Source organism: Salvelinus fontinalis, chromosome 29 (assembly GCF_029448725.1).
Source record: "Salvelinus fontinalis isolate EN_2023a chromosome 29, ASM2944872v1, whole genome shotgun sequence".
Taxonomy (NCBI): domain Eukaryota; kingdom Metazoa; phylum Chordata; class Actinopteri; order Salmoniformes; family Salmonidae; genus Salvelinus; species Salvelinus fontinalis.
Window position 1 is genome coordinate 26277988 of NC_074693.1, and position 26707 is coordinate 26304694.

A 26707-nucleotide genomic window follows, 5' to 3' on the forward strand; every position below is an offset into this window, starting at 1 on the left:
GTTTCAGAAGACATCATGGGCTACCTTCTATAAAACTATAGCTAGCCATAACTCAATCCATCTCTTTATCCAAAGAACAGCAAGGATTTCCGTTTGAAGTAAACGGTTTCTGTTGCAAAACGTTTTTCAACAGATTTTGCAACAGACGAAACGTTTTGCAACAGAATCGGCGTAATGAATAAACCCCATGCCTAGGTTGAAAGCGCGGATGAATATGTAATTCAGAGTTTCCTACTGTACTGTCTTTGGTTTAATGATTAGCGAAGACTGATATCCCGGAAAACCAATCAGTGCACAGGCTGAAACTTTATTTTGGACCAATAGAAGTATTTTGCTTATCCACGCTGCCACGCAGGCACAGAAGACGTCCATTAATAGCTAAGGTAAAGTAAAAGAGGCGGGTTCTAGGAAGCACCATAGGACACGTAGGTAGATGTAATTTTTGGCTTTTTAAATAGTGAATATTGTATTCCATGAGTAGGTCATAGAGTTATTGATGTGTTTTTTTTTTTATAAACACTCATGTACATTTAAATATGTTATTCTGTTTTGATTGTGTCAATTGTGTTCACACATGGTGGCAAAACCTAACCAGCTTTTCAGTTAGCATTCGGTAGCTAGCCCCAGACTAGCAGCCAAGAGTAACGATAACGACGAAAAAACTGCTAATTAACGTTAGCAACATTGAAACATAACTAGCTAACTAACTTCTGGATGCGATGATCCAGCAACGTATAAAATTGCGTTGCAGAACGTTATCAAACCCAAACATTGTGTTTCTATTTTTAAACAGGTGTTTACAATGGACCTTCCACATCATGGCTACCGAGCAAGTGGTAAGTAGCTAGCTACATGTTATCTATCTGCTACAGCTAACTAATAATGTAGCTTGTTAGAGTTAGGTAACGCTTCGAACACACCGACTGTTTTAGTACACCAGAAGTACATTCATTTCCAATGGAACGCTGCGTTGACTTTGTTTTACGTTCTGTGCGGTGCATACGTTAGATGTATCGAACGTATGCGTCAAACTATATGCGTAGACTGCTTGACAGAAATGGTAGTAGGTGAATGTTGAACTTTTTGTTGCATACATATCCAGATGATGCTGCATACTATTTTGTGCAATAACTCTTCGAACACACCAAAAGAGTAATCGAAAGTATGCGTCAAGCTTTATACTTTGACTGCTTGACATAAATTGAAGCAGAAAGGGAATGTTGAACTTTTGTTGCGAACATAACCAGATGTTGTTTAGTATTTTGTACAACTACACTATTGGTGTGATCAAGGCATTGAGCTTTTGTTGGACACATATCCAGATTAGGGCTCCTGAGTGGTGCAGTGGTCTAAGACACTGCATCTCATTGCTAGAGGCGTCACTACAGACCCAGGTTCGATCCGGGGCTGTATCACAACCAGCCATAATCTGGAGTCCCATAGGGCAGCGCGCAATTGACCCAGAGTCGTCCGGGTGAGGGGAGGGTTTGGCCGGTGTAGGACATCATTGTAAAATAAAAATGTGTTCTTAACTGACTAAATTAAGGTTAAATAAATATTATGCGGCATACCATTTTGCTCAATGAAGCTATCGATGTGATCAAAGCCTGAGGCTATCATTGCATCCTGCATGACTATTGTTTGTAGTTGCAGGTTTGATACTCATATTGTCACTCATAATTGCCTTAACTGTTATGTAATTGTCATACTTCACCCTAGCCCATTCATAGACTAACTGAACCAGAATCTGTGTGTTACATGCTGACTAGACTGGGCATGCGCATGTTGATTTTTGTCAATCCACAACAGATGTGATCAGGACACACAGGTTGAAATATCAAAAAGAACTCTGAACCAACTATATTAATTTGGGGACAGGTTGAAATGCATGAAACATTCATGGCAATTTAGCTAGCTAGCTAATTTGTCTTTGGATATAAATATTGGGTTGTTATTTTACCTGAAATGCACAAGGTCCTCTACTCTGACAATTAGTCCACAGATTAAAAGGTAAATCTAGGTAGTTTCTAGTAATCTCTCCTCCTTCAGTCTTCTTCTTTGGACTTTATATGGCAAACAACTTTAAGATGCATTACCACCACCGACTGGAGTGTGGACCTCAGTTCATCTTTCAATCACCCATGTTGGTATATGATCCTAAAAACGACTGAGGAGATGGAGGTGGGACTTGCAGCGCCTGGCTATGCAGACGCTCGCGAGCAGTTTGGATGAAATGATTGAATAACATGTATGTGCACATTTATTTTTGCAATGCTCGCGTACGTAATGCAAGCGGTGTGGTCAGCATGTTAGACCTCTAACGCACAGAAAGCTCAGACTCAAACTCCCTTTCACCAATTCTGCAAGCATTGTAATGTCAAAATACTTGATAACCAAATGTGGAGTTTTGCTAAGTAACTATCTTCATTTACTTCTGCTACGGTTGGTATGTATTTCCAAAAAAGTTCAAAATTATAATTTACATTATAACGCTTGCAGAGCTGGTGAATGGGAGTTTGAATCTGAACTTTCTCGTTGTTCGAGAGGTCTCTGATGCACAAATACTGTTTTTTGTTAAGAGCCCCGGTGCTTGCTCCAAACACTAAAGCACATTGCTTGTGTTACGTTTTTGGAAACATTAGGAACATATCTTTCATGTCAGCGTGAAATAAAAAAGGTTAAATTACTACATACCTTTTTAATTGGGTTAGGGGTTCCCACATGGCCATATTTCCATACAGCGCTAGTTTACAGAAAACACAGGAGACGTCAACTTTTTGTGCTAAATAGTTAACTGCGTCTCCGAACACTTTTGTGAAGACGGATGCCACAGTGTTGTCCCTGAAATTATGTAGGCTGCAACTGTGTTAAGTGTACAGTAAGTGTATAATTTGTGAAATTATTTTGATGTTTTATGTTTCTAGAACCGTACCTCAATTGAGAATCGATTCATGTTTAGATGGAGTATTTGGCTGTTTTGGACAAATCTTACACACTACCCTACTCTCCCCCACTTCCGTATCTTACACACTACCCTATGCTCATTCCCATTTGTCCCTCTGTAGCAAAGCCAAGAGCCCGTGCAGCTCCCCCCGCCGGGGACCCTCTCCTCTTTGACGATACCAGTTCGGCAGCGCCACCAATGAACAGTCAGGGTTTCTACACCCCTGGGTACAACATGGGAGGGGCTCCAGCTGGAGGGCCAGGGGGTGCTGGGGTCAACAACCTGTTTGCTGACCCAATGGCCAGTGCAGCCATGATATATGGCTCTTCCCTGGCCAACCAGGGAAAGGATATTGTCAACAAGGAGGTGAGAGAATCACACTACAGACTGGTCTCATTTTCATTAGGGTGATGGCCACGTTCCAGCAACTGAACAGTTAAATAGACTAGAGTTGCTGCTGGTGTGTTGCATTTACCTGTGGGTCCTTTCCGATCCACAGTTGAGGTTTTATTAATGGACTTCAGCCAGATAGGATGGTTAGGGTAAAGCTGTGCATGAGGTAGCCACATGAGCTATAGAGCTGGTCTGCGTCTATTACTTGACTCAGTTTGTGCCTGAGGGAGCCTACTTTTCACCTCTTCCATAGTTACTTCCTTAGAAGCCTGGATGAGGCTCTATGAGACTTAGCCCATTTCCTAGTCTACAGTCCGAACCCTTGTCTAGCTTGGCTCCCGAGTGGCGCAGCGGTCTAAGGCACTGCATCTCAGTGCTAGAGGCGTCACTACAGACCCTGGTTCGATTCCAGGCTGTATGACAACCGGCCCGGGATTGGGAGTCCCATAGGGCGGCACACAATTGGCCCAACGTCACCTGGGTTAGGGTTTTGCCGGGGTAGTTCCGTCATTGTAAATAAGAATGTGTTCTTACCTGACTTGCCTAGTTAAATAGTAAATAAATAGCTGTATAACATTTACCCACTTAATGAGTTATTTGCTAACCCGTGCTTGTCTGGTGATGCTTTTCCAATATCTGAGCCTTTATCCGTAATTGGTAGACGATTCTGAGTAGGAAATTGTTGTTTGCATCGCTGAGCAGTGCCCAATAAATAATTAAATCCAATTGTTGGATGCTACCACCCCCTCCAAATCGCTTTGCGCGGACAACTGTCTGTTTCACACCTGTTTGCACTAGCTAATCAGCCTCGCAGGCAAGAAACAGACAAATTAGAATGGCGCATGTATGGGCAAACATTGACATCCATGTTTTGATTTGGAAGTGGCTGGTGCATCTACCAATTGGACTTAAATCTTTCGACGCAAACAACGATTTCCCAATCAGAACCGTCTGCTGATTTAAGGCTCCGATGTCGGATAAGTATAGCCTCAAAGAAGCATAGGCACTGGTCGGCAAATAATGAGACTGTGCCAACCATCTTTGATTCCACTTATCATGACAGTTAGAGAAATGAACCTGTGCAATCTCTCTTCAGATCAGCAGGTACGTGTCTGTGAACAAGCTGAAGTATTTCTTTGCCGTCGACAGCAAATATGTAATGAAGAAACTTCTGCTCCTCATGTTCCCATACACACACCAGGTAATCAAGTCATTTTATTACACCAAACGCACCATGTCACGTTCTTGCACACGATGTTCTACACAGTATGATCCTCAACAGCACTGTAGCACACACTGGTGTGTCAAGGTCATGGCGACAGTCTTGGCATTCCTCCATCTAATGTTCTTGTACATATCAGATAGTCGGGCCTCCAAACAAGATAATCACTCTTTAATCACCCTGCTAGCACTGTGTGTTGATGTGTGTGTGTTGTGGTCACACAGAAGATGAGAATTTTCTCTAATGTTGCAGGCGTAAAAAGGACCGATGCATTTGTGCTTCATCAATCTTTATATTAACAAGCATGATACGTTTGCACAAATTACCCTACTCAGATTAGGAAAAATTGTTAGACATTCTGTGCCCTGCTAAATGTTAGATCCAGTAAGAACTATATGTCTGTGCTTCTCTATGATGTTGTGTAAATACATTTCACATTTTGTCGTAATGTCAATAGGACTGGGAAGTTCGTTACCACAGAGACACTCCTCTCACACCCAGGCATGATGTGAATGCACCCGACCTTTACATACCTTGTAAGTACGTTTTATTGATAGGGTATATCAGTGAGATGTTTAATATGGAAGTGACAGACTATGAATTGATTTATTACTGTAATATTTTTCAGCAATGGCTTTCATCACCTACATTTTGCTTGCTGGGATGGCCCTTGGCATTCAGAACAGGTTACATCAACTGCTATTTCTTTACAACTGTACGAACATAGCCAAGCAAATATATGATTTCTGGAGTTAGATACAATGTATTAATTTAAGTGACACTATTTGTCTCGTTTTGTTTATGAATCAACCAACTAATGTTCTCCCCCCTCATCACTATTTTCTCCTCTTCAATGGCAGGTTCAGTCCAGAGGTCCTTGGTCTGTGTGCCAGCACTGCTTTGGTGTGGGTCGTTATAGAGGTCTTGGTCATGTTGTTGAGTCTCTACCTTCTCACTGTTCACTCTGACCTATCCACATTTGACCTCATTGCCTACAGTGGATACAAATATGTGGGGTAAGGGCTCCATTAGATTTAACTAGGTTTCCATCCAATTGGTAATGGATTTTCATGTGAATATTCCAAAATCTGCATGAAGAAAATATGTGAATTTTCCCACCAGTGGTGTGTTTACATCAAACGAACTTGTTGCGGATTAAAATCAGTGCGCGATGACGTAGTGCACACACAATGTACTTTTTCGCTCACGTTTTCATGTACCGAATAAAAATGTAAAGTTCAATGTGTTTCCATCACATTTTCAACTCTACTGATGGTTTTGTCACACACATGGTTCCGTTAAATAGCGAACGTTGCCTACTCTGGTCTTATGTGCTTTTTAGCCAACAGCTGGCAGATACAGCGCGGGTAGGTTAGTCTATATTATGAGATTATTATGCATAAGAGCAAGATATTTTTTATTGGTGGGGGGGTCAAACCGTAGCAAGCATTGATCATCATGTCAACAGAATAAGACCCTCAATATTTTATTGGAAATGAGCATCAAGCTCACTGTACACTTTCACCACCCTGTGAAGTTCATCATAAGTGGTTTCATCTGTAGCCTAAGACTGCATGGTTTCCCGAGTCAGTGGGAGGACCACCCACCATATCATCGTATGAATCCAAGTTTGTGACGGTTATATCAATATTTGCGCATCAAGGTGTTTCCACCGCCGTTTCTCACATAATTAATTTTACAGATGCAAAAAGATACCACCATGTCGAATGAACATTCTCTGCATTTATAAAATTCTACCGAAACTTCCTGTTTCTATCACAGCTGTCATGATTTTAATTTTTTTATATATACGGTATGACTTCACTCAGATTGAAATGTGGTTTATGTTAATTACACTCTATAAGAGATACTTTTCTTCTTTTTTTACCTCAAGTTGTTATATTTTGCAGACATTACTGTGATACCCCTGAGTGATACCGTACTGTGATACCTCTTTGTTTTAGGATGATTTTCACAGTGCTGGGTGGTCTGCTGTTTGGCAGTGATGGTTACTTCGTGGCTCTCGCCTGGTCATCGTGTGCTCTTATGTTTTTCATTGTAAGTACTTTAGAACTCTGGAAATGTGTGTTAAGAATTATTCTGAATTTTTCGTACCTAGTTATGCATTATAGTAGACAAGTTGACATGGTTTTTGTGTCTTTAAACTTCATGTCCAAGAGTAAGCAGCATTTTGATCATACCACCAGGTCCGTTCTCTCAAAATGAAGATTCTGTCGTCTCTCTCCCATGACTCCATGGGGGCCGGGGCGAGTGCCAAACCAAGACTCCGCCTGTACATCACTGTGGCCACCGCTGCCTTTCAGCCAATCATTATCTACTGGCTCACCTCACATCTGGTCAGGTGACCTGGTATGGGGTCTGATGCGGAGGTCCTTTGGTATCGAACTTAAGAAAAAAAAACACTGATGCTTTCTACAAATTTGGTTCTTCTGAGTGTCACTGTTACCTGCCTTTCAGCTCATCTGCCAGAGAAAAGAGGATAATAGATATCGAGCTGTATCTTGTGTTCAGCTTGTGGGTTAGTTTTAAATTAACATTTATATTTGACTTCTCTACAGTGTGAGACTTTTGTATGCAAGACGCATCGCTTGTCAAAATGGAAGGCTTTTATGTTTTCTCACCATGAGTGTTTTATGGCCCTCTTATTTATAGAGAAAGAAGGGTTTTGTATTCATGAAATTGGAATATAAATATGAGAAACATTTCACACCACACTCCTGTTTTCCTCTAAAGTTTCCTGTGTATGTTGTCCATTTGGGCTTACCAGAAATGTTGCAGTATGGCTAAATGTAAAATGATGGAGCTACTCTGAGGATGTGCTACCAGTGCACTCTTCCCCATTTATCCTTCCCTGTTAAACCCTCCTTTTATTATGTATCTAAACTTTATAGAGCATGAACAACAATCAGTGTTATGTTTTTTGTAGAAAAATAAACATATTTAGCTTTGAATTTTAACCATGCCTCTGTCTTTTTAACTGAATGTAAAGTTTCAATGGAAAAATGTCTTGCTCAGTTCATCTTTGACCTTGAATTTGGGAATGCTGTGACAATCATATCTGGAAAGTGGTTTGTCCTCTCCTTGTGTTGGGAAAATAAATACTGAACTGTATCTTTAATGCGGGATCGCGCAGGTGACGCGCAACCTGCAAAGCGTCCTTTTGGTTTCCAAGGGAACACTGGAACGGATAGAAGGCAGACGGGCAGGAATTCGACTTCGATTCTTCGTATGGATATCAGACAATATTTTTTACTTTTGAATAATATATTTTGCTTAACTCGAGACTTACCGATATACCCTGAACTAATACGTTGCTTTATTGGTAAGCAATGCATTGTTTTCTTTTCCTCTGTTTTAAGTATTTGTCAGCACCTGAGGGGGAGTTTAACAAAAGACTGCTTGACTGATTGTGCTAAATGTAACTTTATATTCTACCGCCATTTTCCGAAGTATGAGCACATTGAGCAGCATTGTTGAGCACCATGTGGCTTCATGAGCAGTCTGCTTTATTTACCCTTTAGAAATAAAAGTAGTTTTCTATTGAGGAAGATTTTATGTATCCACCTGTGCAATGCCTTTTTGCTGCTGTGGCTGTTTGAATCTGCTAGTATAGCTAGCGAAATCATTAATACAAAACCAGAAGAAAAAGGGGGAGGAGGACTTTGTTCAGACATTTCTTAATCTTTAACTTGATGTATGTTTTTATATTCTTACCAACTGAATGATCCTGGTGCAGGGCAGAGAGTAGACTGGCTCACAACATTTAGCCACTAATTAATTCAGTAAGACCACCTGATCTGGTCTACCAACGCTGTTATAAATTGGGTTTACTTACGTTTTTCAAATTGTGGAAATACATTGCTGTTAACTTGAGCAAAATTTTTCGCTATGCCTTTGAAATGTTTGACTGCTCTGCTTTGCCCAACAGATCATCTATTGAATGAGTGTATAAGAAGTCTTCTGCTGGGAGAGAGATGGAGAGTGACACTCACACACTGCCACCCCTTCCTACATCTCTTCTTTATCCCACCACTCTCTACCAGTCCCCACCTTTCTCCTCTCTTCTGCAGACGTCTTCCACTGTCCATGTTTCACTCCCTCTGTCTCCTCTCTCGATCTCACCATGCCCTACTTGGCTTTCCCCCACAGCCCCAGTTTCCATTCACCTCAAGACTGAATCTCTCTCCCCTCTTTTAGACTCCCTGTCCCCCCCTCAGTTCCTTGACGGACAAAACTTACACTGCCTCAACTCTCCAACCACATCTGACCAAGATGACTTGACCTGCCTCAACTGGTTACATCAAAGAGGCAATTTGCTTCCCCTGCAGCCCTTGCCCAAAACAACACCACTGCCCCAGCTGGAGCCCCAGGATCCCATACCTACCCAACACCACCTTTCCTCCCCATTCAAGCCCCCTTACTCCTTCAGCAGTCTAATCTTCATGGCGATAGAATACTCGCCAGACAAGAGGCTCCCAGTGAAGGGTATCTATGAATGGATATTGAACAGCTTCCCCTACTACAGAGCAGCACCTGGGGGGTGGAGAAACTCTGTTCGACACAACCTGTCTCTGAGTAAGAGCTTCCGTCGGATTCACAGGGACAAGAACCAGGTGAGATGTGTTCGCTCGTCTTCAATGTGCCATTTGCATTAAGTCTTACTTTTTGTTTGAAATAATGGCGTTTTGTGATATTGAAGATTGCGTATGATGTGTTTTTTCAGTCGGTGGGGAAGGGCTCACTGTGGTGCGTGTGTCCAGAATATCGATCCGCTCTTCTCGAGGTGCTTAGGAAGACCCAGTATTACCACAGCACTAACAGCAACTTACTAAACAACCCTGCATTGTGAGTATGAACAAACAGTTTACTGCAGTTTAGTTCACAGTGCCAAATCTCACAAATCCTTCTGTGACTACCACCATATTTTTTGCCTAAATTCTTGTTGTTTAACGCATGTGGGTTAATGATTTCTCTTACAATAGCAGGCTTATCACAGCCCAGCCCTTACCAGTCGTCCGACTAACTGTATTTGTCTTCCCTCTCTGTCCTGTGCAGGTTGGAGGGAGCTGATTATGGAGTATCTATGGTGTGTGACACTGTGGCGATCTCAGGTTAGCCCTCTATCACTAAGCATGTCAGCCTCCTAGATCTTGATACCCACACTAAAGTTTGTGGGCAAACTATAAAGCCTCACAGTATTGTAGTGCCTCTCACAAATGTATTTTTGAAGATGTCGGTTCCCTCGTAATGTTTAGTCATAGTTTAATTGAGGAACAACTGATCTATCTTTTACACCTTAATTCTCCTGCAAAAAAAATTTTCTACCTCTTTACTCCGCATGTTGCATGGTTGGTGGGTTTGTGTGCTGTTGTCTTGGCAACAACCTTCTATTACCTTGGCAACCTATAGCCACAGCAACACGATGGCTCCGCCATTTGTCACTCTCTCTTTTAGTGCAGTAACTCCCTACATTCCACTCAGAGAGGGATCGTTTATATGGTATGCACTGTAATGCATGGCTTTTCTATCTCTTTTAAAGCTTTTACATCAATTGCTCTACTCTACTGTATAGGACACTATTATAAAACGATTGCACATCAACAATGTATGCTGATACCTATAATGGATGTTGACATGCCACATTTTTCAATGTACAGTACAAAAACGAATTTTGGTCTCTTGTCACACAGATTCCCTTTCTCAAACCCTTCTCCTCTCCTCCCCCTCAGCCTTGACCTCAGACAACCCAACTCTCTCCTCAAATCCACCTTGCCCTCTGACCCCTGACCATGAGGAGCTTGTCAATATGGAGGCAGTGGAATATGAGGAAGAGGTTGGTGAGGAGATGGAGAAAGACCCCCTGTCAGACAGTGGCTACATAGAGTTCCATTACTACCAGTATCATCAGTACCAGTATCTGGTCCTGCCCGGGGACACTGAACTGGATCTGGAGACTGTAGAGATCCTGCAGCTGGATGCTGAGGCCCAAGAGGCTGCTGGGTCACTTCTGGACCTGGCAGGGGGTGGACATTAGACTGATCTACAGATAATGACATGCAGTGGGGTCTAAACAAATTGACCAATAGACTGGCCTACACTGTGATGCAAGGAGATTATGTGCAACCTGAGTGATAGAAATTGACAATTCGCTGCTGTGTGTTGACACTGCCTGAGATTTGATTTGCTGTCATGAAGTGATATAGCTATGATTGCAAATCCAAGCCACCCTACCTGATGCACTGAAACACATTAAGCCACTCACCACATTAATTGACATAAACCAAACCTTAGCATATGCTTTTGGTACAAATGAGGGAGGAAAAAGATTGATGCTGTACCGATATGATACGAAGAATCAAGACCTCTGTATTTTGATGGAATACTTCCGATGAATGATTACATGAGAAATCTACTGCCAGTTAATCCACTCTCAGATTCAGGGGACAAAGAAAGTTATGTTTAATCCTCCTGAATCTTTGTCTGTTAATGATTAACATATTTTTTTAATGTTTTAGATTTTATAAGCTCTTTACCAGGGGCAGCATTTATTAAACACGTGTTCTTGCGGAGAATATATTTTATAGGCTGTCTGATTTGTTTGTTTAGAAAGAAACCTTAGACTTCTCATTCCATCTATTTTTCACTTCTCAACTTAACAATAAAGCACAAAACTCTTTTAAAATATAGGGACTGGTAATATTTTCATGTGTCCCAAACCATTTTATCAGGTACACCTTTTTCATACTCAGACAATGACATGATTCAATGGGCAGACGCCATCTAGTGGGGGGAACTGACAAAATAAATTAACATTTGTATTTGTGTACCCATCTAGGGATTATGTTAAAAGCCAAAACACAAAATGTAGGAGGTGTATTAAGTATTTTATTTGGATCCCCATTAGCTCCAAAGACAGACTATACTACAATAACAATTCACATTGTAGACAAATGTTTTGCCCTATGTAATTTTTTTACATTTATTTATTTACACTACCGGTCAAAAGTTTTAGAACACCAACTCATTCCAGGATTTTTCTTTATTTTTACTATTTTCTACATTCTAGACTTAGTGAAGACAACAAAACTATGAAATAACACATATGGAATCATGTAGTAACCAAAAAAGTGTTAAACAAATCAAAATCTATTTGAGATTTGAGATTTTTCAATCAGCTACCCTTTGCCTTGATAGCTTTGCACACTTTGCATTCTCTCAACCAGCTTCACCTGGAATGTTTTTTCAACAGTGTTGAAGGAGTTCCCACATATGCTGAGCACTTGTTGGCTGCTTTTCCTTCCCTCTGCAGTCCAACTCATTCCAAACCAGCTCAATTTGTTTGAGGTCGGGGGATTGTGGAGGCCAGGTCATCTGATGCAGCACTCCATCACGCTCCTTGGTAAAATAACCCTTACATGGCCTGGAGGTGTGTTTGGTCATTTCCCTAATGAAAAACAAATGATAGTCCCACTAAGCGCAAACCAGATGGGATGGCATATTGCTGCAGAATGCTGTGGTAGCCATGCTGGTTAAGTGCCTTGAATCGTAAATAAATCACAGACAGTGTCACCAGCAAAGCAGCCCCACACCATCAGACCTCCTCCTCCTCCATGCTTTACGGTGGGAACCACACATGCGGAGATCATCCTTTCACCCACACGGTGTTTCACAAAGACACGGAGGCTGGAACCAAAAATCTAAAATTTGGACTCCAGACTAACGGACAAATTTCCACCGGTCAAATGTCCATTGCTCGTGTTCCTTGGCCCAAGCAAGTCTTCTTATTCCGTGTCCTTCAGTAGTGGTTTCTTTGCAACACAGTCTCCTCTGAACAGTTGATGTTGAGATGTGTCTGTTACTTGAACTCTGTGAAGCATTTATTTGGGCTGCAATTTCTGAGGCTGGTAACTCTAATGAACTTATCCTGTGCAGCAGAGGTAACTCTGGGTCTTCCATTCCTGTGGCGGTCCTCATGAGAGCTAGTTTCATCATAGCGCTTGATGTTTTTTTCAAAGTTCTTGACATTTTCCGTATTGACTGACCTTCATGTCTTAAAGTAATGATGGACTGTCGTTTCTCTTTGCTTATTTGAGCTTTTCTTGCCATAATATGGACTTGGTCTTTTACCAAACAGGGCTATCTTCTGTATACCACATCTACCTTGTAACAACACAACTGATTGGCTCAAACGCATTAAGAAGGAAAGAAATCCCACAAATTCACTTTTAACAAGTTACACCTGTTAATTGAAATGCATTTCAGGTGACTATCTCATGAAGCTGGTTGAGAGAATGCCAAGAGTGTGCAAAGCTGTCATCAAGGCAAAGGGTGGCTATTTGAAGAGTCTCAAATATAAAATAGTTTTTGATTTGTTTAGCACTTCTTTGGTTACTACATGATTCCATATGTGTTATTTCATAGATTTGATGTCTTAACTATTATTCTACAATATAGAAAAAATAAAGACAAACCCTGGAATGAATAGGTGTTCTAAAACTTTTGACCGGTAGTGTATATTTTGATTTGTCTGTCAGTAAGTTTAGAAAGCAAGTGTACAAAATGAAATTGTAATGTGCTAAACCCATTCATGTCCGTTATGGACATAAATGGGTTTAGCACATTCTGTAGATTCCGCATTAGTAGCCCTCCATTAAAATCTACATTAGCCATCAGCACAAGCATGACCGCCCGAAGGATCTTTGTAAATGTAGTTTTATAACTTCAAGGCATAATGGCATTGACAAAACTACAAGCCCCACAGGTCAATTCGACTGCGGACGCGGAAGTGAATGAATTCGTAGTTTGAAAAAGTTTTCATGACAGCAGTATTGTTAATTTTCTGACTCTTTGCTTGTGCCTGTGAATTCCTCATTCGGGATACCAAAGGTAAAACAGTGCTTTAACTAATAATTTACGACTATTTGGTGAACAGTAAACCGTCGTTTAAAATAGTTAGAAAATAAATTATGTAAGCTTAGAAAGCTTAGCTAGCTAACAAGCGCACTGTAACGTTAGCTAGTTAAGTTCAGCGTGCGGTACACTAAATTACTTTATCCGAACAGCTATCTGAAATATTGTAGTGTGCCCTGTGTACTAGATAGAAAAAGGATTGCTATTATAATTATAACTAATGCTCCAACTTGCTATGGTATGATAGGGCTACACGGTTGTCTGTAAAAATAGTGAATTCTGTTGCTGGGCCTTTTATTTCTAGGTAACGTTAACTAATTACACAGTTGAAAACCTGTTTTCAGTCATGCATTCCTTATGTTACTTAGTCTGTGACTCTGCCTGTCTGACTGTCATGGTAGAGAAAATCATGGCATGTCACTTAATTTGCTTTTTGGCACCACATCTTTAGAGCACCTGTCATTGCTGTTGGCTATGTTGCCTGTAACACTTATGGTGTTTTGATGACAGTCATTTTATTATGATTTGAAAATGTCTAGCAAGGTGTAAGATTGATATAGTCTCTAGCTAGAGTAGGTTTAATGTTAGTTGATATTGGCCTGGTTGACTTTTCCCCCTTTAGGTATTTTTTTAAATTGATTTAACCTTTATTTAACCAGGTAGTCTAGTTGAGAACAAGTTCTCATTTACAACTGGCCAAGATAAAGCAAAGCAGTTTGACACATACATCAACACAGAGTTACACATTTAATAAACAAACATATAGTAGGAAAAAAAGTCTACATATACAGTGTGCAAATGAGGTAAGATAAGGGAGGTAAGGCAATAAATAGGCCATGGTGGCGAAGTAATTACAATATAGCAATTAAACACTGGAATGGTAGATGTGCAGAAGATGAATGTGCAAGTAGAGATACTGGGGTGCAAAGGAGCAAGATAAATTAATTAATAAATACATTATGGGGATGAGGTGGTTGGATGGGCTATTTACAGATGGGCTATGTACAGGTGCTATAATCAGTGAGCTGCTCTGACAGCTGACAGGTGCTGCTATGGTGACCAGTGAGCTGAGATAAGGCAGGGATTTACCTAGCAAAGACGATGACCTGGATGACCTGGAGCCAGTGGGTTTGGCGACGAGTATGAAGCGAGGGCCAGCCAACGAGAGTGGACAGGTCACAATGGTGGGTAGTATATGGTGCTTTGGTGACAAAACAAATGGCACTGTGATAGACTGCATCCAATTTGTTGAGTAGAGTCTTGGAGGCTATTTTGTAAATGACATCGCCGAAGTCGAGGATCGGTAGGATTGTCAGTTTTACGAGGGTATGTTTGGCAGCATGAGTGAAGGAGGCTTTGTTGCGAAATAAGAAGCCGATTCTAGATTTAATTTTGGATTGGAGATGCTTAATGTGAGTCTGGAAGGAGCGTTTACAGTCTAACCAGACACCTAGGTGTTTGTACTTGTCCACATATTCTAAGTCAGAGCCGTCCAGAGTAGTGATGCTGGACGAGCGGGCAGGTGCGGGCAGCGATCGGTTAAAGAGCATGCTTTTAGTTTTACTTGCATTTAAGAGCAGTTGTAGGCCACGGAAGGAGAGTTGTATGGCATTGAAGCTCGTCTGGAGTTTAGTTAACACAGTGTCCAAAGAATAGCCAGAAGTATACAGAATGGTGTCGTCTGCGTAGAGGTGGATCAGAGAATCACCAGCAGCAAGAGCGACATCATTGATGTATACAGAGAAGAGAGTCGGCCCGAGAATTGAACCCTGTGGCACCCCCATAGACTGCCAGAGGTCCGGACAACAGGCTCTCTGATTTGACACACTGAACTCTATCTGAGAAGTAGTTGGTGAACCAGGTAATTTGAGAAACCAAGTCTGTTGAGTCTGCCAATAAGAATGTGGTGATTGACAGAGTCAAAAGCCTTGGCCAGGTCGACGAATACGGTTGCACAGTAATGTCTCTTATCGATGGCGGTTATGATATCGTTTAGGACCTTGAGCGTGGCTGAGGTGCACCCATGACCAGCTCTGAAACTAGATTGCATAGCGGAGAAGGTACGGTGGGATTCTAAATGGTTGGTAATCTGTTTGTTAACTTGGCTTTCGAAGACCTTAGAAAGGCAGGGTAGGATAGATATAGGTCTGTAGCAGTTTGGGTCAGGTATGTTCTGAAATTCCCTGACTTTGAAAGCTTGTGTTTAAAATTCCATAATTTCCGTGTCCTGGGGGAGCCATGCTCTCAGGTTGTGGAACATGTTGCTAGCCTGGCCAACACCAGACCACACAGCAAGATGGCGGCGACAGATAGGGCAGCTCTGCTTCGAGCTCCTAAATACTCACAATCATTTCGCTCTAAATACTCACAATCATTTCGCAATACCTGCAATAGCATCTGCTAAACATGTGTATGTGACAAATATCCTTTGATAACACAAGGCACACACTGTTGGTATGGATTCCCTGTTGTCCAATGTTAAAGGTCGTTTTAGTGCTCAGTGTGTGGGTTTCAGCGAGAGAGACAAAGAACCAACCACTGTAAAAGTAGTCCCCTTCATAATCGACGCATCATGCCAACAACATCAAAGCGCCTCCACAGACTGGAGTCAGCCAGAGTGTCGCTTTAGCCAGGCACACATGCTGCTGCTGAGGAAGACTGACCTGCAACTGCTGCAGATCATCTTCCTGAATGTTATGAGAGAGGTTGTAGATCTGGAAGAGACACAAACAATCACAATCATATTACAAACATTGACATCAATTATGACATCAATTATAACAAATAACATGAGTGCACAGCAGATCACCTGTATTGAGCTGGTCATGGTACTGAGGGCAAAGAGTGTCTCCCCCTTTGAAGAGGGATATGGCCGCAGCAGCTTTACAATCTTTGCGAATCTCAGACTATACGAAAGAGAGGTTGAACAGGCTAGTAATAGGGGTTGCAACAATTTCGGCAGATCATTTTAGAAAAAGAGGGTTCAGATTGTCTAGCCCGGCTGATTTGTAGGGGTCCAGATTTTACAGTTCTTTCAGAACATCAGCTATCTGGATATGGGGGAGGCTTGGGCGAGTTGCTGTGGGGGGTGCAGGGCTGTTGACCGGGGTAGGGGTAGCCAGGTGGAAAGCATGGCCAGCCGTAGAAAAATGCTTATTGAAATTCTCAGAGTGGATTTATCGGTGGTGACAGTGTTTCCTAACCTCAGTGCAGTGGGCAGCTTGGAGGAGGTGCTCTTATTTTCCATGGACTTTACAGTGTCCCAGAACATTTTTCAGTTTGTGCTACAGGATGCAAATTTCTGTTTGAAAAAGCTATCCTTAGCTCTCCTAACTGTCTGTGAATATTGGTTCCTAACTACCCTGAAAAGTTGCATATCACGGGGGCTATTCGATGCTAATGCAGAACGCCACAGGATGCTTTTGTCAGGTCTGGAGAGAACCAAGGGCTATATCTGTTCCTTGTTCAATTTTTTTTTGAATGGGGCATGCTTATTTAAGATGGTGAGGAAGGCACTTTTAAAGAATAACTAGGCATCCTCTACTGACGGGATGAGGTCAACATCCTTCCAGGATACCCGGGCCAGGTCGATTAGAAAGGCCTGCTCGCTGAAGTGTTTTAGGGAGCGTTTGACAGTGATGAGGGGTGGTCGTTTGACCACAGACCCATTACGGATGCCGGCAATGAGGCAGTGATCGCTGAGATCTTGGTTGAAAACAGCAGAGGTGTATTTGGAGGGCAAGTTGGTTAGGATGATATCTATGAGGGTGCCCGTGTTTATGGATTTGGGGTTGTATCTGGTGGGTTCATTGATAATGTGAGATTGAGGGCATCAAGCTTAGATTGTAGGATGACCGGGGTGTTAAGCATGTTCCAGTTTAGGTCACCTAGCAGCACAAGCTCTGAAGATAGATGGGGGGGCAATCAATTCACATATGGTGTCCAGGGCACAGCTGGGGGCAGAGGGTGGTCTATAGCAAGCGGCAACGGTGAGAGACTTGTTTCTGGAAAGGTGGATTTTTAAAAGTAGAAGCTATAATTGTTTGGGTACCGATCTGGATAGTAAGACAGAACTCTGCAGGTCATCTCTGCAGTAGATTGCAGCTCCACCCCCTTTGGCAGTTCTATCTTGTCGGAAAATGTTATAGTTAGGGATGGAAATTTCAGGGTTTTTGGTGGTTTTCCTAAGCCAGGATTCAGACACGTCTAGGACATCCACGTTGGCAGAGTGTGCTAAAGCAGTGAATAAAACAAACTTAGGGAGGAGGCTTCTAATGTTAACATGCATGAAACCAAGGCTTTTACAGTTACAGAAGTCAACAAATGAGAGCACCTGGGGAATAGGAGTGGAGCTAGGCACTGCAGGGCCTGGATTAACCTCTACATCACCAGAGGAGGAGTAGAATAAGGGTACAGCTAAAGGCTATAAGAACTGGTTGTCTAGTACATTTGGAACAGAGAGAAAAGGGAGCAGGTTTCTGGGCGAGATAGAATATATTCAAGGCATAATTTACAGACAAAGGTATGGTAGGATGTGAATACAGTGGAGGTAAACCTAGGCATTGAGTAATGATATAGATATTGTCTCTAGAAACATCATTTAAACCAGGTGATGTCACTGCGTGTGTGGGGGATGGAACTAAAGGGTTGGAACTAAAGGGTTGGCTAAGGCATATTGAGCGGGGCTAGAGGCTATACCGTGAAATATTAGGGAGAGGCATGCGTAGCCGAGTGATCTTAGGGGTCCGGTGACTAGTGAGGCTGGCTGGAGACACGGCAATTCAGACAGCTAGCGGGCTGGGGCTAGCAGAAGGGCCTTAGAGGGACGTTGCGACGGAGGAAGTCTGTTATAGCCTCCTCGCCAGTTGTGATGGATTAGTTGGGTTCCGTGTGGTAAAGGGGTCCAGTCCAATTGACAAAATAGGTATAGTGGCCTAATAAATTCAGCTAACAGTCCGATATGCTCTAGACAGCTAGCGGGCCACGGCTAGCAGAATCGGCATTCAGGGGACGTCGCAATGGAGGGGCCAGTTGAATAACCCCCTCGGGCAGATTACGTCGGTAGTCCAGTCGTGAAGGATCGGCGGGGCTTCGTACCGGCAGTAAAAGGGGTCCAGGTATAGGTATTACAGCCCAGGAATGGCTGATGGGCATCTTCAGCTAGCCGGGAGATGGGCCTACCATGGGCTAGCTCCAGGCTAGTTGGTGCTTGCTTCGGGACAGAGACGTTAGCCAGGAGTAGACACTCGGATTGCAGCTAGCCAGCTGCGATGATCCATGTGAAAAGGTTCAGAGCTTGCGGTGGGAATCCGGGGATATGGAGAGAAAATGGGTCCGGTATGCTCTGGTTTGAATCGCGTTGTGCAAACTGGCGAGTTTTTTCTGAGCTAAAGGTTAGCTGATAACCGCTAGCAGTGGTTAGCTGACTACTATCTAGTAGTTGGGGGTTCCGATTCAAAGTAAAGAAAAATACTTCAGAAAAAAGCAGATCCACACCACATTGGGTGAGGCGGGTTGCAGGAGAGTATTTTGAAGTTGAGTTTAAGAAAAATATTTTTAAAAGATATGCGAAGAAGAAAAAAATATATATACATGGGACACGACAAAGACGTCTGACTGCTACGCCATCTTGGTTATACAATAATGGTTCCCATCTTGCCGTGGGCATGGGCGGCTACAAGCAATGCAACAAAGAGCCTCATTGAGAGGGTTAAAAGAATCTGCATGGATGTGGAGCATGCACTAACCGGCAGCTGGGTTGATGCATCACACATTACCTTAGACATAGTCCTGCACAGAGCCCAACATTGTCTAATGATGAAAGCTTATCTGTGTATAAACTATGAATAATTTCTCACTGGGCACTGGGTTCTCCTCAGAAAAAACAAAAAATGTCAACGTTACTGTGCTTTTTATAGGCCTCAGTGTGAGCTTGAATTGTTTATACAGGGAGTATGTAATGGATAGCCTGACGACACACTCATATCTTCAGATGCTGCTCTGTCGTTCGCTATATACTTCAGTCTGAGACTGCCGTCATTGAAGTCGTTTATGGTGAGTGGTGTTGTAGGAAAGTCATCAGCGATTGGATCGTCTCTAACCAATCAGAGTATCAAAGCCAATGACAAACCCATCGGTTTCTGGACCAATCAGACAGTCCCGAATGTGTTTGCGTTCTGTGAAGCGTCGGTGATGTACTCGGATCAAGAATTGGAAGATTCGAATATGCTGAGCCGAGGGGCATCGGTCTATGGTCCGTGACGGGAACGGGTAAAAGCGATGAGGGAGGAGCAGTGATCTCCACCGCTCGGTCATGTTGTCAACAAGGCAGCATGGTCCAGAAACATACATCTCTTTTCCATATAATGTTTGAATTTTCAATCACTTTTGCATGTGAAAACACAGAATCCTACTTCTTACTCCACGTGCTTAATTACGTCACTTTCGTTTTGAACCGACTTCGCTGTGGGCTTTGAACAGGGCACCTGGCTCACGCCCGGGAGGCAGCCCGGTTCCAAAACTAATGCAATTAACTTCAACCTGGTGCAAAACACACCTACCTGGGCACCCGGACCAGTTTAATCGAATCCCTTCACTCATTGCTGGGAAGAAACGAATGTCTGTGGGCGTAGCGTTTAGTCGGAGCAAGGAGTCTGGATAGCCAGGCAATGTAATGGGAAGGAAGTCGCCAAAGTTGTAACACCGATTAGTTATACAGTATTATCAGTTCTGATAATAGCTTGATGTGAGGCAGGCCTAAAATCTAACCTACTCTAACATGAAACATTTCACGTCTCAGCTTTGCACCATTATTAATGTCAAAATCTTGTGTGTCTCTTCACCCACAGGGAACGATGGGGAGTGAGCCAGGCCCAGTCCAGATTGTGACAGTTTGCAAGGAGGATCACTCCTTTGCCTTGGACACAGAGGCTCTGAGAAGGGTTCTGCTGGCACCGGAGGTCCAGGACAAACATGTGGTGGTGCTCTCAGTGGCTGGGGCCTTCCGGAAAGGCAAGAGCTTTATTCTGGACTTCATGCTCCGCTACATGTACAGGAAGGTCAGTGTTTCTGAAATTAGAACATACACACCCATGGTCCTAAGCTTCGTTCGAAGTTCAATATTTGATTAGTTTTATATCACATTCAGGTAACTGAATGTATGTGAGATGTGTGTTATACCTGTGCTCCTTGTACCCTCCATGCCTGTTAGACTGTCTGTTTCTGTCTGAGGGACTCATATTCCTGCAGACATACAGTTAATGCCAAAATAAAGGAAAAACTGGCATAAATGAGGAATACAAAGTATATTGAAAGCAGGTGCTTCCACACAGGTGTGATTCCTGAGTTAATTAAGCAATTAACATCCCATCATGCTTAGGGTCATGTCTAAAAATGCTTTGCAGGCCATTATTTTGGCTACCATGGCTATGTCCCCATAGGCTGACAATGCCCCCATCCACAGGGCACGAATGTTGACTAAATGGTTTGATGAGCATGATAACGATGTAAACCATATGCACTAGGCCGTCACCAGATCTCAACCCAATTGAACACTTATGGGAGATTCTGGAGCGGCGCCTGAGAACGGGTTTTCCACCACCATCGTCAAAACACCAAATGATGGAATGTCTTGTGGAAGATTAGTGTCGCATTGTCCCTCCAATAGAGTTCCAGACACTTGTAGAATCTATGTCAAGCTGCATTGAAGCAGTTCTAGCTCGTTGTGGCCCAACACCCTTTTAAGACACTTTATGTTGGCGTTTCCTTTATTTACAGTTACCTGTATCTCTCCCTGTGACCTGAATTGTTTCATGATGTCAGACTTATTCCCAGGGCTGCTGCCAAGTCAGACCAGTCAGTAATGTGTAGTGGTGTCTGTGTTCCTCCAGAAGCATGGTGAGGAATGGCTGGGCCAGGAGGATGAGCCCCTGACTGGGTTCAAATGGAGGGGGGGCTCAGAGCCAGAGACCACCGGCATCCAGCTGTGGAGTGAGGTCTTCCTGGTGGAGAAGAGCGATGGAACAGAGGTACTGACTCCAACATTCAAAAAAATGCGCTTAGGAATGATTCTGCCATTGTGCTAAAAGGTTGTTTGGGCACTGGAACTGAAAAATGTGCAGAGTGTAATGTTTATGTTGGTGTTATGTATTTGATTGATTGATGGTTGGATTTATTGATTTCTACCCTCTATAAGGTGGCAGTATTACTGATGGACACCCAGGGTGCATTTGATAACCAGTCAACCGTGAAGGATTGTGCCACAATCTTTGCCCTCAGCACCATGACCAGCTCAATACAGGTGATCTGCTGTGCACTCATGTTATTTGTTATAATTGATGTCATAATTGATGTCAATGTTTGTAATTTGTTTGTGTCTCTCTTCCAGATCTACAACCTCTCACAGAACATTCAGGAAGATGATCTGCAGCAGTTGCAGGTCAGTCTTCCTCAGCAGCAGCATGTGTGCCTGGCTAAAGCGACACTCTGGCTGACTCCAGTCTGTGGAGACGCTTTGATGTTGTTGGCATGATGCGTTGATTATGAAGGGGACTACTTTTACAGTGGTTGGTTCTTTGTCTCTCTCGCTGAAACCCACACACTGAGCGCTAAAACGACCTTTAACATTGGACAACAGGGAATCCATACCAACAGTGTGTGCCTTGTGTTATCAAATTATATTTGTCACATACACATGTTTAGCAGATGCTATTGCAGGTGTAGCGAAATAATTGTGAGTATTTAGGAGCTCGAAGCAGAGCTGCCTTATCTGTCGCCGCCATCTTGCTGCGTGGTCTGGTGTTGGCCAGACTAGCAACCTGTTCCACAGCTGGATCTTATAAAGAAGCTATCCTTTTTCCTTTCTGTGCCCCCAAATCTTTAGACGTTCTGGTAAAGTAACCCGATTGTTTGCTAGTTAATGAGGTAACATGGCTAAACCAGGTGTAAACAAATGCATGTGAGTGGTTTTGGAACAACCTGTGACATGGTTTATGAACAGGGTCTAAAAACAAACGTTTTGGTCCACCAGCCACGTTGGCAGGTAAATGTCCACAACAATGCTTTAACCACATCAGGATAACACTTTTGGTGTTTGGAGGGTATAGTTGCCCTTTTAATTTAAATTGTGCACCTCAAGAGACTGGTGTTTGGCTGGCAGTGTTTCTGTACTGCATCTGCAATAGCAGAGTTTGCAAACCAAAAGACCACCCAAGTGAAACAAATTATCACGATATTGTATCATTTTGCCAGATAAGACTACTTTTCAGTTAACATTTCATTTATTAAGTTTTATGGGAAAGCATTTAGAAACGACTGTTTCGACATCAATAACTGGCTACACAAAGTGTAGGCACAGGCATTCTCACTTCAGAAAGTTGCAAGAAGTACAAATCACTGATTCATTTTTTGTTGTTGTTGACTTCACTGTAGTAAAAGAATATATCATTACAACAATTATTAAATGGGTGATTTAGATTTTTTTCATGGTGGTACTGGTGCTCCCAAAATAAAATGTCAGGTCGCACAGCAAAATGCAGACCAAAATGGTCGCACTTTAGAGCCTTTCATGAAGGCCACATTATTTACAGTATCTGTTTCTAATAGCAATTGCAGTAGCTCAAGTTAATTTAGCCATTTTTATATATATAATATTTATTTTTTTTCTTGTCTGATAATTAATTACACCCTGTGTGTTCTGTCTTCGTCCAGCTGTTTACAGAGTATGGTCGCCTCGCCATGGATGAAATCTATCTGAAGCCCTTTCAGGTATGTGAACCACAGTCTTATAAATATCAAGAAAATGTTCATTGATCATTTAGGATCTAGACCAATTATCTTGAAGTGCATTTTGAACTTACTCGCAGGCACTTTTTATGGTATTATTTTTCCAACTTAAAGTGCCTTGTTTTTACCATACCGTGGTCTCTTTCTATTCTCCCTTTTTCCCACAGTCTCTGATGTTCCTAATCAGGGATTGGAGCTTTCCCTATGAGTATAAATATGGGCTAAACGGAGGCAGACAGTTCCTGGATAAACGTCTACAGGTACTAGTCCCTTTTCAGGGTACAAATTTAAGTGCTTTTTGTTGCTTTGCACTGTGTAAGATACAATAGTAAATTCAACCATGTTCAGTTATGCAGTGGTGATAGTAACCAGTATGTGTGATGTTGTGCAGGTGAAGGAGACCCAGCATGAGGAACTACAGACAGTGAGGGAACACATTCATTCCTGCTTCACCTCCATCAACTGTTTCCTGCTACCACATCCTGGGTTGAAGGTGGCCACCAGCCCCGCTTTCAAAGGCCAGCTTAGTGGTATGGCTGTCCCCTTGTCCATCATGTTAATCAATCTAATGATAACCAATTAACTTGATCTGATTCAACCCTGTGTCTCAGATGTGGCTCCCGAGTTTAAAAAGGAGCTACGCAACCTCATCGCCACACTGCTGCACCCCAAATGCCTGGCTGAGAAAGAGATCAACGGCAACAAAGTCACCTGCAGGGGCCTGCTGGAGTTCTTCAAGGTGAGACAGCGTTTAGCTTTCTGAGGTTTATGCCAGGTTTGTATCATTGTCATGTTTGACAGTGTAATGTTTGTGATTACAGGCATACATCAAGATCTACCAGGGTGAAGACTTGCCTCACCCGAGGTCTATGCTGCAGGTACACGCCCATTAACCACTTAGGTTTTCCACTTTGAGAGTAAAGTAATATTCCACTGTATTGCTCAACAGAGGAATATAATGCTAATATTGAGGATGTTCATAAGTCTTGAGGTGTTCTTGGATGTCACTAGTCCACTGCCACTAAATGTACAGTATGTCTCTCTCACAAGGCCACAGCAGAGGCCAACAACTTGGCAGCTGTGGCAGCAGCCAAAGACCAGTATTACAAGAACATGGAGAAGGTGGGTTTGTAATGTTGACAAAGAAAGTGTATTTTTTCTGATAGAACAATTCCTCTTAACACTCATAAGATCTCACCTTGCATTCTGTTTTCCTCTCTCCTGCTATTGTCCTGAAGGTCTGTGGGGGAGACCTTCCCTATGTGGCTCCTGCCTCTCTGGAGGAGAAGCACCACTTCTTCCTCCAGGAGTCCCTCCATGTCTTCTCCTCCACCAAGAAGATGGGAGGGCAGGAGTTCTGCGACCGCTACCGAGACCAGCTTGAGGCCGAGCTGGTAGAACTGTGGCAGTCTCTCAGCAAGCACAATGAGGTAAGAGTCACACCAGATACATTTTTGTCAGTAAAAACATTGTATTTTCCATTTTAAATTCACTGATGATAAATTCAAGGTAGAGTTATTTAAATCAACAGATCAACCTTATGATTAATATGATTTTATTTTATTTCTCTTTGAAAGTCAAAGAATGTCTTCAGTGCATTCCGGACGCCTGCAGTGCTTTTTGTCCTTGTGTGCTTCCTGTACGTGCTGTCAGGGCTGTTGCTCTTCATCGGCCTGGCTACAATTGCTTTGATATGTGACTGTGTCTTGGGCCTGGCCATGGTCGCCATGCTCACCTGGAGCTTCATACGCTATTCGGGAAAATACCGGGGGCTGGGGGGAGCCATCGACCAGACAGCAGACGTCATACTGCAGCAGGTGAGCACATTGTCTGAATTGTGTGTGTGTGGGCCGATCACATTTGGTGTACAGAGTTAGCAGTTGGACTGTAAAAAAACTAAGCATAGTTATTGTTTGTAAACTTTTGTAAGAATCCACATTTTCCACCTTAGAAGTAGTTCAAGTACCCCTGTTTAATCATGTCCTTTTTCTTTCAGGCCACTGTGGTATTGAACAAGTCGAGGCCAGCGGTGGCTGAGATGAGAAAATCCAGCTAGATGGCCTTGACACCATTTATCTTAATGCAATACAACATGCACACAATACAAGCACACATCCCAGCACTAAAGCCTTACCATGCTACCCAATGGAACCAACAGATTATTATAATGGCAGTGGGAGGTCAACATGATGCACATTCACCAGCATCTTTTCAATCGCACAATTTTACACTACATACAAAGGTTATATCAGCGTCTATCTACATAAAGATGAGACCATACTCTTACAGAGTATCTGGGGCAAGGTGCATTCTCAGACCCATGGGGTTGTTTATTCCCCTGGACCTGTTTTTAAAATTGACTGCCACTGTCATTCTCACACACTTCCCCTCATTTATATAGACAACCCAGTGATGTTTACGTAGACATACTAGACCCAAGTATTGTATTATTGGACATGCCATGGATTTGAATGTGTCATAATCTATGTATCCTTTGTGACCAATGCTTAGTACTAGGAGGCTGGCCAGGGCGCTTTTAAGTCATGTTAGACTTAAGCAGTGTATCCTCCTGATGCAATTTACCTATGCTATGCTGTGCTGTAATGGGGTATACCAGTTATACATGTAGCCAGATCTTTTTGACTTAATGCTGTTTTCTTTATACCGCTCTGTGGCCTTGTGCACATTCCTTCCCATTCCCCGTTTTGCATTATGCACCTTATTTGCATCGCCTTATCCATGTCAGGGATTCCTTGTACTGCTTTCTCTTCTTTCTTGATACCATGATTGGTGACTCTAAAACACAAGCCCACTTTAGAGGCGGTGCAAGTGCTGATGCATTCCACCTTTAATTTTTAGGCTGCTTCACTGCTTGTAACTTGACCAAAATGTCGTACGGTACATTTACTTCTGAACTTGGAAGGTTGGTTAAGAGATGTTAGTTGCACTTACTTGATAAATAAATGCTCCAAAGATGTTATATGTAAGATCTTTCAATACAGAGGATTGCTTGAAAGGAGTTTGATCACTTCGAATTTATGGGAACCGTTTTCTTAACTGATTGTGTGTAAGCAGGTGATGGGTATTGTGAGGCGGTTCAGTGACCTGTCAGCCAAAGAACTACTTATAAACATAGGCGTACAATAAAAGGCAAGAGACCTCTTCCTCAGAATCCAGATAAATCAACACAGTTCTGGAAGTTCCATTGTCTCTGACATTCCTTTTGCACATTCCATATCTATGTTCCATTCCATTGTTGAGGAGGCTACTATTGGAGGGATTTTTCCGCAATTACTATTGCACTCTCCCTCTTTGTACAATTACATTTGAACTCATTCCACAAATAAAATATTACAGTAGATTTATGAAATTCATGTTCTCATTATTTCTTCCTTTTTTTAAAATATTTTGCAATGGTATTTTGTTGGGCCTTG

The 26707-nt window shown here is 42.5% G+C and overlaps 3 protein-coding genes across 6 annotated transcripts; all 3 read left to right on the forward strand.

The window, feature by feature from the left end:
- The first annotated feature begins 370 nt into the window (after nt 1-370).
- On the forward strand, nt 371-7537 carry LOC129827719 (protein YIF1A-like). Of its 2 annotated transcripts, none has more exons than XM_055888817.1 (9): nt 371-429; nt 794-836; nt 3066-3310; nt 4434-4538; nt 5017-5095; nt 5188-5245; nt 5420-5575; nt 6524-6617; nt 6767-7537. In XM_055888817.1, the coding sequence occupies exons 2-9, from the start codon at nt 803-805 to the stop codon at nt 6923-6925; spliced, it is 930 nt and encodes a 309-aa protein (XP_055744792.1). In that variant the 5' UTR covers nt 371-429; nt 794-802; the 3' UTR covers nt 6926-7537. The 2 variants fall into 2 exon arrangements, with proteins under 2 accessions (XP_055744792.1, XP_055744793.1); XM_055888818.1 differs by having other exon boundaries at nt 383-425.
- A 184-nt stretch (nt 7538-7721) lies between these two features.
- LOC129827718 (forkhead box protein N2-like) lies at nt 7722-11264 on the forward strand. 3 transcript variants are annotated; one of them, XM_055888814.1, is made up of 5 exons: nt 7722-7902; nt 8509-9193; nt 9304-9425; nt 9636-9691; nt 10271-11264. In XM_055888814.1, the coding sequence occupies exons 2-5, from the start codon at nt 8555-8557 to the stop codon at nt 10612-10614; spliced, it is 1161 nt and encodes a 386-aa protein (XP_055744789.1). In that variant the 5' UTR covers nt 7722-7902; nt 8509-8554; the 3' UTR covers nt 10615-11264. The 3 variants fall into 3 exon arrangements, with proteins under 3 accessions (XP_055744789.1, XP_055744790.1, XP_055744791.1); XM_055888815.1 differs by having other exon boundaries at nt 8778-9193; XM_055888816.1 differs by having other exon boundaries at nt 7723-7902; nt 10310-11264.
- A 2093-nt stretch (nt 11265-13357) lies between these two features.
- On the forward strand, nt 13358-26643 carry LOC129827720 (atlastin-3-like). Its single transcript, XM_055888819.1, has 14 exons — nt 13358-13466; nt 20339-20548; nt 21380-21517; nt 21685-21789; nt 21877-21927; nt 23199-23255; nt 23441-23533; nt 23665-23803; nt 23885-24012; nt 24095-24151; nt 24324-24395; nt 24512-24703; nt 24851-25090; nt 25270-26643. The coding sequence occupies exons 2-14, from the start codon at nt 20345-20347 to the stop codon at nt 25327-25329; spliced, it is 1536 nt and encodes a 511-aa protein (XP_055744794.1). The 5' UTR covers nt 13358-13466; nt 20339-20344; the 3' UTR covers nt 25330-26643.
- Nucleotides 26644-26707: the final 64 nt, after the last annotated feature.

Bases quoted from the DNA above. Each gene is read 5' to 3' on its own strand.
- LOC129827719 (XM_055888817.1), top strand. From the start codon at position 803: ATGGACCTTCCACATCATGGCTACCGAGCAAGTG. The intron at 837-3,065 runs GTAAGTAGCTAG...GTCCCTCTGTAG, and splicing joins TCATGGCTACCGAGCAAGTG to CAAAGCCAAGAGCCCGTGCA. The intron at 4,539-5,016 runs GTAATCAAGTCA...TAATGTCAATAG, and splicing joins TGTTCCCATACACACACCAG to GACTGGGAAGTTCGTTACCA.
- LOC129827718 (XM_055888814.1), top strand. From the start codon at position 8,555: ATGGAGAGTGACACTCACACACTGCCACCCCTTCCTACATCTCTTCTT. The intron at 9,194-9,303 runs GTGAGATGTGTT...GTGTTTTTTCAG, and splicing joins TTCACAGGGACAAGAACCAG to TCGGTGGGGAAGGGCTCACT. The intron at 9,426-9,635 runs GTGAGTATGAAC...TGTCCTGTGCAG, and splicing joins TTACTAAACAACCCTGCATT to GTTGGAGGGAGCTGATTATG.
- LOC129827720 (XM_055888819.1), top strand. From the start codon at position 20,345: ATGGGGAGTGAGCCAGGCCCAGTCCAGATTGTGACAGTTTGCAAGGAG. The intron at 21,518-21,684 runs GTACTGACTCCA...ACCCTCTATAAG, and splicing joins AGAAGAGCGATGGAACAGAG to GTGGCAGTATTACTGATGGA. The intron at 25,091-25,269 runs GTGAGCACATTG...TTTTTCTTTCAG, and splicing joins CAGACGTCATACTGCAGCAG to GCCACTGTGGTATTGAACAA.